The 12,024-nt window shown below is 49.9% G+C and overlaps 2 protein-coding genes across 4 annotated transcripts in view; one reads left to right on the top strand and one right to left on the bottom strand.

Moving 5' to 3' along the window:
* Nucleotides 1–5,326: 5,326 nt before the first annotated feature.
* On the bottom strand, nucleotides 5,327–8,739 carry TMEM42 (transmembrane protein 42). Its single transcript, XM_055413606.2, has 3 exons — nucleotides 8,513–8,739; nucleotides 6,539–6,685; nucleotides 5,327–5,946 (listed from the first exon to the last, which is right to left on the bottom strand). The coding sequence occupies exons 1-3, from the start codon at nucleotides 8,702–8,704 to the stop codon at nucleotides 5,806–5,808; spliced, it is 480 nt and encodes a 159-aa protein (XP_055269581.1). The 5' UTR covers nucleotides 8,705–8,739; the 3' UTR covers nucleotides 5,327–5,805.
* Nucleotides 8,721–12,024, top strand: part of LOC129547736 (3'-5' RNA nuclease TATDN2-like) — a 31,453-nt gene continuing 28,149 nt past the window's right edge. For all 3 annotated transcript variants that reach the window (XR_016036150.1, XM_088831636.1, XM_088831635.1), the window contains exon 1: nucleotides 8,721–10,092. The gene's annotated coding sequence lies outside the window, so the exon portion shown is untranslated. The remainder of the gene's footprint in view (nucleotides 10,093–12,024) is intronic.

Raw genomic sequence — 12,024 nt, 5'->3', positions numbered from 1 at the left:
GGATGGGTGGAGCCATTCACCATCTTCCCCCATCCCTCCCGCTGACCCGTGTCAGCCCCCTTGAAGTGTCCTGATTTTAACTTCCCATGATCAAGTAGGTGGGACCACTGGCTCACCCACCACCATCACCAGGGGGCTGGGGCTTCTTCTACATGAAAGACTAGAAATGTCCCCTGCACTGAAGGTGCCTGAAAGGCCTACTAGACATGAGGAAGTGCAGACGGGGTCATGAATTTTGGTTTCAGGTGCCACAGTTTCAAGTTGCCTGAAGTTGTCAAAAGTCAAAGGCAAGCAGACAGCACGTGGTCCTCAGTCCTGTGCCTGGTGTGGGCCCAGGCTTGGTGTGTGCTGAGGTCTGTAGGAAAGGCCCTGTCCCCCTGCTGGCCCTCAGGCCCCCTCGGGGAGGGAGGAGAGGTGGGAGTGAGGCATGGGGCAGAAGTCCTCGGACTTCAGGCAGACACAGCGGAGAGAGAGGATACTTTCAGCAGGCCCAGCCAGTATGGGCAGAAGGCTCAGTCAGCTGCTGCTTCCAGGGCTGATGTCCACTGGGACTGCAGAGGCGGTCCCTTCTCATGGGGCGAGTGGGCAGCAGCTCTGGGCTTCTGATAGCCTAGGGTCCAGGGAGGGTCTCTGTGGCTGTGGATGCCTTTGGTTCTGAACAGACGTCTGTGGTCCAAAATTCAAGGTGGCAGGGCAGGGCTCTGGGACCCAGGCTGGGCATTTCTGCTGTCAACAAGGTGACCCTGTGATTCCACGTGACCTGGCCCAGTGGTTGTGCTGCTGTGGTTGGTTGGTCTTTGAATGCTATCTTTCACCCAGCTAGCTCTTGAATCTGCCCTCATATGAGTAATCAAACCTGATCATCTGAAATCTAATGAGTAATAAAATCTCAGTATCTGAAAGCTAATAATCTAAGGTTTCCTTGGAAGAAAAGCTGTGACAAATTAAAAAGCAGAGACATCACTTTGCTGACAAAGGTCCATATAGTCAAAGCTACGGTTTTTCCAGTTGTCATGTACAGATGTGAGAGTCGGACCATAAAGAAGGGCACCAAAGAACAGATGCTTTCAAGCTATGGTGCTGGAGAAGACTCTTGAGAGTCCCTTGGACAGGAAGGAGATCAAACCAGTCAATCCTGAAAGAAATCAGTCCTGAATATTCATTGGAAGGACTGATGCTGAAGCTTCAACACTTTGGCCACCTGATGCAAAGAGCTGACTCACTGGAAAAGACCCTCATGCTGGGAAAGATTGAAGGCGGGAGGAAGAGGGGATGACAGAGGATGAGATAGTTGGATGGCATCACCAATTCAATGGTCATGAATTTGTGCAAACTCCAGGAGATGGTGAAGGACAGGGAAGCTTGGGGTGCTGGAGTCCATGGGGTCGCAAAGAGTCAGACACGACTGAGCAACTAAACAAAAATCCCTAGGCAAGAAATGCTGAAATGTTCAACCAAGGCTTAGAGCCGGTCAAAGCTGCCACCTCCTTCTGGGGAATCAGGCAAAGTCTAGTTGGCGATGAGAACAGTCTTCTCAGCAGGAACCTCTTTCACCTCATTGGAACTAAAGTTGATGAGAAATTTCTTGAGTCCAGCTTTTGTTGGGATGCCTTGTATGTGGAATCTGGAGTCCCAGGCTCAGCTGAGCCTTTTTGAAGGGTCCTGGCTGGTCCTGGACCCAGTGGGAGTCCACACAGGGCATTGTGAGAAGCACCAAGGAGCTTTAGATGACTACTAATGACGAGACCCAGGCTGGAGAGTCAGTCGCAGCCGGCAGGGCTGGAACACACTTCCAGGGCCGGGCGGGGATGTCAGTAGCATTTCTGCCATTGGGAACACTGGGTATAAGCGAAAAGCTGAAAACAAGTTCAACCTCCAACTTGCTGAGTCTGATCCACACACCGATTTTTACAACTTGAATTACTATAGAAGACCTTCACACAGTAGAACACACATGCTCCTCTAGCTTATTCTGAAAGATCAGAAGATCCAGAAGTGCAGCAGTCAAGTTCCTACAGTCTCAGTTAGCCAAAGTGAGTGGCAGCGCCTACTGTTTACAAGGTACTTCAAACATCCCTAGAGACATGACTGCCTGGAGACACCTGTGTTTTCCCCAACTCCTCTCAGGAGGTGGGAGGAATTTTCTGCTAAGCTACTTGGGTGAGGGTGGGGAGTGAAATTCCCCAAGAGAAACTCTGGACACTTAAGTCATGAAAGACCCCTCACTGCATTTGCAGGGATGGGGTGGGGGGGTTCAGGGAGAGCAGGAGGTGCACGCCTGCAGGAAAGAGTTGCTAAGAAGCTTTTTTGCTGTAACTTTTGCATCTTTAGAATCTTGTACTATGTGCAAATAATTACTCCAAAAATTAAAATGTTAAAGATTCAGTTGAGCAAAAGCTTAGAAAAATTTGCCTATTGATGCAGCACTTCTTCAGAAATTCTAATTTGGAAAAGCAAGGTGTTATTTTTCTTAGGAATACACCTGGCCTGAAGAATAAGCCAACCAGGGCACTCCCCCCTCAGGGGTCTTAGGGACCCACCCCAAGCCAAGACCGAGCTCCAGGCAGCAGCCCTTTCTACCTCTAGTGGGTCACCTCTACCAGGAGCTTAGCGTACTGGAAAGATATAGATTCCTGAGAAGGCAGTCATTTCTTCGGACTCTAGAATTTCTGCAATGATGAAACCTTTGATGATTGGTTCATCATCAAACATAGGCAGTCCAAGTAGGTATTGGAATCCAAGAACACAGTCTCTTCAGATGCTGCCAAAGAGCTAGGGAGGAGAGATGTGGTCATTTACTACAGTCCCCCAAAACGAGTTACCTTCAAGCACAGAATTAGAAGAAATCTGGATGGATGGAACTGGGTTACTTTGCATAAGTCTCTTCCTCTCTCTGGAAAACAAGCAGCTGAGCTCAAGATGAAATAATAATTGACTGCGTTCTCCAGGCTCCCATCCTGAGTCCATGGAGACATCACCAGCTTTAGGACTTTCTGCCCATTCTCAACTGCCCTGGCTACCCACAAACCACTGGTTAGAGTAGGCATTTGAGACAAAATCTTTGCCATCATAAAAGACTTCCAGTGCTACTTCTAGCACCCCTGATTCATGACTGTGATGGACCCCAGGCTTCTAGACTAGTAGTCTCTTTGGCCCCCATTTTCTCTGTGCATAGATTCCTTGTAACTATCATGTGGTAGCTACTTAGGAAATGTTCATTTGTGTTAACTCACAAACCGTGAAAATCCAGTCCTCTGAAGCAGGGACACATGTGTGCTTGGGGGTTATCGTCCACCCTTGGACACAGGCAGACCAGTCTCAGGAGGAAGCTACGTGGCCTGGTGGTAGGGGGTCAGGTCCTGCAAGGTCTCCACGAGAGGCTTGGAACAGTTAAGGGTTGGGAGGTCAGACATGGGAGGCAAGAGTTAAGACAGGAATCAAAGAGCTGTTCACTTCCTGAGCCAGCTGTGCAGGACTTCCACGGGGCAAATGTGGGACAGTCCTAGCACAAACGTAATTAAGAACAGGAACAATGGTAAACCGCTTGGGACAAATGAGATCCCTGAGCCCATACAGAGAAATTGTTTCATAGATGGACAGATGATTGATAGATCAGACAGACAGATGGTAGACTGGGGTGAAGGAAGGACGTTGGTTACAGAATGCCGGGCCCAGCACGTAAGCACAGAGGGAGAGCTGAAGTTGGGGAGTGACTGTGAAGCCATCATAGAGGAAGTTGGTTCAGACATGAGTTGTCATGCGTGCACGCTCAGTCGTGTCCGACTCTGTGACCGCAGCCCGCCAGGCTCCTCTGCCCACGGGATCCTCCAGGCAAGAATACTGGAGTGAGTTGCCATGCCCTCCTCCAGGGGATCTTCCTGACTCAGGGATTGAACTCGCATCTCCTGTGTTGGCTGGTGGGTTCTTTACCACTGAGCCACCTGGGAAGCCCCAGGATGAGCTGTCAGTGGAGAGTAAATTGAGGCGGGGGGCAGGGAATGACAGGAATGATTTTCATGAGGACCAGGACATTTGCATGACCTCATTTACTTCCTGTTTACTCCAGTGAACTCTGTCCTTTCTGAAATGAAATGGGGAGGAGGTGAGATGCCTCAGGGAGTGTGAGGCAGCAAACGCTGAGATGCTGGGTGACACAGCAGAGACCCGAGTAATGCAGCCACAGCCAGGGCTCATTTGGAGCCTTGCAAAACCTGACGAGCCACGAAAGGATGCTCCAAGGAGCCTACCACGAGGACCTGGCCACGATCACTCCTTGATTTTAGACTTCCAGCCTCCACAACGGTGAGAGAATGTTTCTGTTGGTTTAACCACCAATTTTGTGGCCATGTTTCCGCCCTAGGAAGGGAATTCACAGCACAGAGCCCATGTGTAGTGCTGGAGCGTCCTCCTCGCCTGCTGCCTCCTTGGGGCCCTGCAGCATGACTCAGCACCCCCATACGGGTGGGTTAATGAGGTCAGAGCAGTGCTGGGACTGCAGGAAGCCATACCTCAGCCGTCATTTTTTAATGCTTTTGTTTTCTGTAGTTATTGCACCTAGCTGGGTGGAAAAGACTGAAGTGTCAACTGCTCGTAATGTCATATAAATGCTGGGGAACCATCCCTATCAGGGAAAGCTGTGAGGAAAGTGTTGGTAGGATACAACTTCCTTGTTTTTCACCACCAGTGGGCGAGTTGGAATTTAAATCCTCTCAGTATTAAAAAACAAAACCAGTCTGCATAATGGATATTTGCTGTAACTTCTGCCTCTTGGAGTCTCAGGAGAGAGATGACAGATGGAGACACACTGTTAGGGTTTTAAAAGGCAAAGTTGCTCTTAAACCAAAGTTAGCGATAGTTGCTAAGGCGCTCTTGTGAGACCATCAGTCTATGACTTTTCAGCTTGTGTGAGGATTTCTGGCGGGATGGGGGGGACTGTCCAATCAGGACTCAAAAAATGACAAGACGGCAACTTCCCTGGGCGGGGGTGGTGGTGGTGGGGTACAGTGGTTGGGACTCTGTGCTCTCACTGCCAAGGACCAGGGTTCAATCCCTGCTCCGGGAACTAAAATCCCAGAGGCCAAAGTGGCACAGCCATAACATAAAACATTATAAGAGATATGGACAGATATGCCTCTGAATTTGATGAACACCCGCCTGGGTAGTCAGGAAGGAACTGGCAGGCAGAGAGCAGCCAAGCCCCAGGCTGGACGCGGGGATGAGATTTCAACTCCCCTCTGAGAGCTGCAGCTCACCCCAGTTGCTCTTACTCCAAGAAAATGAGGAAAGGAAAAAAACTAGGACAGAATCAAGATCGCACACCTAGCAGTTTAAATTTACAAAACAAGCATTTATTAATCTAGTTTTTCTTCTCTTGCTTTAATACAGAAGCATGAGGCTGATGGTCTGGTAACATCCACGTGAAGCCAAAATCCCGTGACCGGCCTTCATTAGGCAACAGGATTGCAGTTACAGTGTGGTCTCAAGTCCATACAGGAAGCTGACCAACCCCAGGGTCTCCGGCACCTGCCGGGGCTTGCTGGGTGGGCTGGGGTACACAAGAATCAACAGCACAGCACAGACGGATGGAGGCAGAACACTGCTGAGGTGTACTTCCCCTGACAGAAGTTGGAGCTGTCCACCCACAAGGCTTTGTGGTCATGGGCCTGGTTCGCTGGGCAGCATCCTCCTCTGCCCGGGGTCGGAAGGCTGTGCACCCAGATCACCCTGAGCTGCGGTCCCCACACGCCAGCCCGAGCCTGAGCCGCCATGACTGTCTTTCCAGCGGGTCTGCCTGGCCAGCTGGTGCTACCGCTGCTTGTGCGGAAGGGGCTTCCTGGGTGGTGGGAGCTCCCTGTGGATCAGGGTGAGTCCGCAGAGGATGAGGAACACTCCGCCCCACCACAAGACCTCCTGGCACTCTCCATACAACACAAAACCCAGGAAGGCCTGTGGGACAGAGACAGCTGTGAGGCTGGGTGGACACGTGCCTGCAGGGTGGGTAGGCACCACCTGACTACCCTGTGGCCAAGTGCCTCCCAGCACAGGAAGAAAGGTCTGGAGCTGGAAGTCTTGGGCCTGAAACCCAGCTGTGATCTTCAACAAGTCTCACCTGTAGAAGTGGGGCAGGTACCTTCTCACAGTACTGGACCAGCAAAGGGGACAAGAGAGGCCAGCAGAGGCCCGAAGCCAGGTCCTGCACACAGCCGGCCCAGCACACCCTCCCTGCTTGGACTGCATGCTGACTGGCTCAGCCCCACTGGGAGGGAAGAACCTCCACCCTCCACGTCTCCTGCCTGAGTTCACAGATCCCTGTGGAGCAGCAAACAAGTAGGCTTTTGACAGCTTGACTTCCTCACCATCTAACTTGAGAATGTCACCGAGTCTGAGAGATTGGAGAAGCCACAGGGAGTCAAGATACTGCCCAACCTCTACTTCAGTTCCTGCCCCTTCTCCTAGGTGGGAAAGCAGGAGTTGCCCAAGGACAACCCACCCAGAACCCAGGTTTGGGACAGAGGAACCATCCAGTCAGGCTACTCACCGAGTTGAGGATGTTTGAAAAAGTCACCGTGACAGATGCAATGGCTGAAGACATGGACAAACTGAGGCCGCGGCTAAAGAATGTCCACATCAGAGAATTGGTGGCAGCCATCGTAATAATGCCTAAGACGCAGAAGCCCACGTTCACCTGCAGGAGAAAGGGTCACTGCAGCCACGGTCAGCCCTGGACAAGCTTGACCAGCAGCCACCCTTACAGCCACCCAGGGTCATGGTCACTGCTGGCAGCCAGGCCACCACAGCCTGGGGGTCCTCAGAGCTTTCCTGCACAGGACTTCACTTAATCCTCAGCCGGCGGCACACTCACTTAACAGCTGAAACCAATTCTGAGAAGACACTTATTTGGCCATTGTACCAGCCATGTAACCTTGGGCAGAAGAAAAGTGCTAATTCATATCCAGTTATCTTCTACTGAACACCAGTCCGTTATGGCCCCACAGTGACCAGTTGCGGGTGGTGGGAAGTTCAATCTCAGTGGGCCAAGTAGTTATTCCCCGGTCTGAGTAAATGAGGGGCAGAGTCCTCACATCACAGGATCAGGTAAAACAGGAATTGGTGGTCTCCCTGCTGTCCTGTGCAGCCTATGAGCCACTCAGCCCAGTCCCACTGGGCATTCTTGAGCTTTTACTCGGTAGCAGGCCCTGGGCTAAGAGTTGTAAGTACATTTTCATTTATTCCTTAACTTCATTTTACAGATAAGGAACCTGTCTGAAGCACCACAGCTTGGGGGAGTCACCAGGATTCAGGCCCAGACAGTGGGACTCCATGCTCTGAACTAGGACACAGAACGGGAAACCACACCTGGGAGTGTCTGATTAGTGATCCCAGGCGTCACTTGGAGAACATGCAGATTTCATTCATTCGTTTGCTTCAGGAGACGACTGAGAGAACAGAGGATCTTTAGCAGCCTACACAAAGGATGTGGGGACCCCTTACTTGGATCTGAGTTATTAAGCTGTCTGCAGACAGACAGCCGCTTCCCCTGGGGATGCACCCATCTACACCTCCTCTTCTTTTTTGTAACAGTTTTCCAGCAGCTGAATATATGGTGTCTTGAGGAAGGAGTGTCTCTGTATAATTTACACAGAAGCACCCTTATGTGCCAGTGGCAGCCTACTTATGTAGAGGTTTATGAAGGTCTGCTGCACAATTGAGAAAACAAGAAAACCTCATGGCTCACGGTCACTCATCTTACTTTGGACCACTTACTCCAATGAGAATTACACATGCCAGGATACCAGCCTCAAGCATGGCAGTGCCCACTGGATTATCCCTTAACAGGTTTAAACCTAAACAATCACCCTGTCTACTGTCTCAGTCGGGGATTAACCCTGAGTTGCAGCAGCTGCAATGAAACCTCTTTACCAAGCAGAAGCTGGCCTATATGACTTGAGATGGGAGAGGCCACCTTAGCAGACGTTGGGAGGCATTTCAAGAGTTCTCAGCATTAGGAAAATATCCAGAACGTTTCTGTCTTCCTTTTATAGGACATCCCAAATTCCCAAGTTTCCTGGCAGGTGGGTTGACCAGTCAAAACAGCCGTTAAAGACGGAGTCGGGCAACAAGCTTCTCACCTTAAGAGTCACGTGGAGAGACATGCTCAGGCACAAAGGGCTTAAAATGAGAGGTAGAGAGTGGATGGAGGAGGTATGCGTCTTCCCCGAGAGTGAACTAGCCCAGTCGGAGGACAGATTTTTGGGGTCCCTGGTAAGGGAACAGGCCTCATTCCCCGACGTCTCTTACCACCTACATTGGACGAGGGCTGGGCGTGATTCCCAGTCGGGGTATGCTCTTCTGCCCCCGCTGTTCTGCAGCGCCCGGCTACGGATGGGCCCCCCAACCCACCCCCCAAAACAGACCCGCGGGGTCGGACGGCCCCAGCGCCGCCAGCCCCGCCCCGCCCCTCCTCCGCCTGGCCCCTCCCGCCGGCCCACCGCAGCAGCGCCCCCGGCTCAACCTCTCTGCGGAAGGCCAGCTTGGCGGAGGCGGCGGCCAAGGCCCCGAACGCGCCGGCGCACAGGCAGTTGAACACGCCCCAGAAGCGGCGCCGCATCGCGCCGGCCTGGAGGTGCGGGGGGAATCCGGCAGAGGTGTTAGGGTAGGCGGCGGCGCACACCCCGCCGCCTCCGGACAGCGGTCTTCCCGCCATGGCTCTCGCAGCCACCGCTCGCGGCGCCAGCAAGAGGCTGGGTCGGCGGCGCGCGACGATTGGACGGCGGCCTCACGTGAGCGCTGCACCACGTGAGTGGGATGGCCAATTGCGGCTCCGCGATGGCCTCGAGGGGCGGGGCCGCCGCAGTCTTCCGGGCGGTGGCCGATTTTCCGCGTTAGGTTTAGGCTTTCGCGGGAGCACTCCTGGACCGATATATCCAACGCTGTCTGGTCGCTGTTGTAGAACAACTCTTCGCGACTCAGCAATTTAAACCCCTGTTACTTGGTGGGGTCCAGCATCAGTTTCCCCTAGGAATTGTTTAAAATTCCCGAATCCCAGGCCCTGCCCCACACCCATTGAATCAGAATTTACATTTATTCTAACAGAACCCCCAGGAGACTGACCTGCACCTTCTAGACGCACAAAATGGAGAGATGCATTATGGCAGAGGGCGCTAGAGATCTGCAGGCTCAGTAAGAAAGCGGAGTTGGAGTTGAGGGCTGGGGAGGGAGGTTAGGGCTTCTGACAACTCAGATGGCCCAGATGGTTACATGCACACTGTAGGAAATTTAGAAAGTATAATTAGAAGAAAATGTCATCCATCATCACCCCACTGAGATAATCAGGATTGACATTACTTCCACTTTCCCATACATTTGCTGCTACTGCTAAGTCGCTTCAGTCGTGTCCGACTCTGTGCGACCCCATAGACGTCAGCCCACCAGGCTCCTCCGTCCCTGGGATTCTCCAGGCAAGAATACTGGAGTGGGTTGCCATTTCCTTTTCCGTTTCCATACATTTAAATACTGCTAAAATGTTTTCACTTAAGAAGTAGTACATTTCTCTGAAAACAAACTTGTTGGTAATTTCCCGGCGGTCTAGTGGTTAAGACTCTGCTTCCACAGCATGGGGGCCACAGGCTTGATTCCTGGCTGGGAAACTAAGACTGGCATGCCATGTGACAGGGACAAAAATAATTAATTTAATTTTGGAAAGATGTATGTGCTTAGTTGCTCAATTGTGTCCAACACTTCGAGGTCCCATAGGCTGTTCCACCCAGGCTCCTCTGTCCATGGGATTCTCCAGGCAAGAATACTGGAGTGGGTTGCCATTCCCTATTCCAGGGGAATCTTCCCCACCCAGGGATCCAAACCACATCTCTTGAGTCTCATGCCTAATCCCCAGCACCTGTGAATGTGAATATATTTGGAGATGGGTCAACTGTAATCAAATTAAGATGAGGTCCTTAGGGTGGGCTCTAATCTGACTAGTGTCTTTAGGAGAGAGGAAGACACAGGGCAGAATGCACTGTGACCACAAAGGCAGAGATTGGAACGCTGGATCTACAAGCCAAGAAACGCAAGGGTTGCTGGCAACACCACAAGGTAAGAGAGGCATGGAACAGTTTGTACTCTGGAGGCGTGAGCCTTGCCAGCACCTGGATTTTGGACTTCTAGTCTCCAGAACTGTGAGAGAGTATGGATTGGTTGTGTTAAGCCACCTGGTTTGTGCCAATTTGTTGTGGCAGACCTAGGTAACTCAAATAGCTGAGAAGACCCAAGCCTGTGTATTACCAGCTTCCCTAGTCCACCACCTTCTCCCACCTGCAAGGCTGCTGTCCTCTGTAAGATGGGGGGCCCTCCCGCTGATCCAGCTGGCCCTGTGGATCACGTAACTCCTATTTTTAAGTCAGTCACTACAAATCAGGTGTCCCCATTGATTCAGTCAGCACCCTTATATCACTTGACTCCCGTATATTGATATTAAACCAGCTTCCTAAATCCATCACTCTCCCTTTCATGGAAGCATAATAAAGGAAAGAAGAAAACAATTTCCAAAAGTAGTCAGTGCATCAAGGCTTCCTTTTTAGTATTCTAGTAGAATGGTATTTTAATAGACTACAAATTTATTGAAGATGTACTATATGATAACAGTCTTGTTTTAAAGGGGGATATTAATTTTTGGTGTCTTGGGACTTCCTGGGTGGTCCAGTGGTTAACACTCTGCACTTTGAATGCACCAATACAGGGCGCGTGGGTTTGATCCCTAAATGCCAACCCACTCCAGTATTCTTGCCTGGAAAATCCCATGGATGGAGGAGCCTGGTAGGCTACAGTTCATGGGGTCACAAAGAGTCAGACACGGTTGAGCAACTTCACTTTCTTCTTTCTTGGGAAACAGAATCCACCCCCCCACACACAAAATCATTTTCAAGATGCATCAGTAGTAATTGTTTTATGTTATTGACATAGAGCTTATATATTACCTTTTAGAATGCCATGACACTTTAAAAAGTTTTAGATTTTTATAAAGATATATATTATATATATATATACATACACACATGTTATTTTTCAAACCCATATGAAGTATAATTTGATTGAAGCAAAATATAGCATGTCAAAGAATAAGTAAAAGCAAACTAACTTGCTCCAAACCTTCTGAGCCAGTGGCTTTCCAGCTCACTGTGAGGTCATGTCCCATTAATCTCCATCATATCTCTGCCTTCAGCTTCTGCTCCTCTCTCCTTCCTCACTCGCTGGCCTCCTTATGAACCCAAGTGATAACTGGAGTATTCCAGATTTAGAATATTTGCATTTCCTCTGTCTGGGTTACTTTCCCCAGACATCCACATGGCTTGCTGGATAACCATCTTATTTATTCAAATGTCACTTGCTCAGGGCCTTTATGGTTTCCTCTGTGTTTAAAAATACAGGGAATTCCCTAACTGTCCAGTGGTTAGGACTTGGTGCTTTCACTGTCGGTACCCAGCCTTGATCCCTGGTCAGGGAATTAGATCTTCCCTTCCCTTGTTTAGTTTTTCTTCTCACCATTATCACTTGCTAAATACGCATTTTAATTTTGCATGGTATCTGTTCTCTTGTTTTCTTTTCCTCACTAGAATGTAAGGATATATGCTGCAAAAATGTATGATTCTTTTTTTTTATTGCTGTCGGTTCCCTGGAGCTTAGATCTGTATCAGTCATATAGTAGGTACACAGTAACATTTGTTGAATGAATGAATGAACAGGTATAAAACAGATATAAAGAGACAATGCATAGGGTTTTGATGCTGTGTGTGGTGAGGTTGTTGGAACTAGAGTTTAGGGCCAAGAAGAAACCAGGACCTAAATATTCATCAATATTAAAAAACTGATTGGTGTTTTTAAATTTATTAACAGAGACCATAATAGTAACCATTTTTTCTCTTGCTTAATGTTTGCCTTTCTGAACATTATTTTGTGTATATTAAAAAGGGGGTTGTGATACTTTAAAGGAGGGTCAGGTTAGAATGCTATTCCATCATGAGTTAAAGA

This window comes from Moschus berezovskii, chromosome 24 (genome assembly GCF_049115385.1).
Source record: "Moschus berezovskii isolate FMDL1 chromosome 24, NW_MosBer_1.0, whole genome shotgun sequence".
NCBI lineage: Eukaryota > Metazoa > Chordata > Mammalia > Artiodactyla > Moschidae > Moschus > Moschus berezovskii.
Note: the sequence above shows the minus strand (reverse complement) of the source record. Positions and strands in the feature narration are given on the sequence as shown.

What these genes read in the sequence shown, in the direction of transcription:
- TMEM42 (XM_055413606.2), bottom strand. Translation starts at nt 8,704, where the DNA reads ATGGCGGGAAGACCGCTGTCCGGAGGCGGCGGGGTGTGCGCCGCCGCC. An exon ending in AGCTGGCCTTCCGCAGAGAG is followed by an intron (nt 6,686 to 8,512) that starts GTTGAGCCGGGG and finishes TTTCTCCTGCAG; the next exon opens with GTGAACGTGGGCTTCTGCGT. An exon ending in TTTCAAACATCCTCAACTCG is followed by an intron (nt 5,947 to 6,538) that starts GTGAGTAGCCTG and finishes TCTGTCCCACAG; the next exon opens with GCCTTCCTGGGTTTTGTGTT.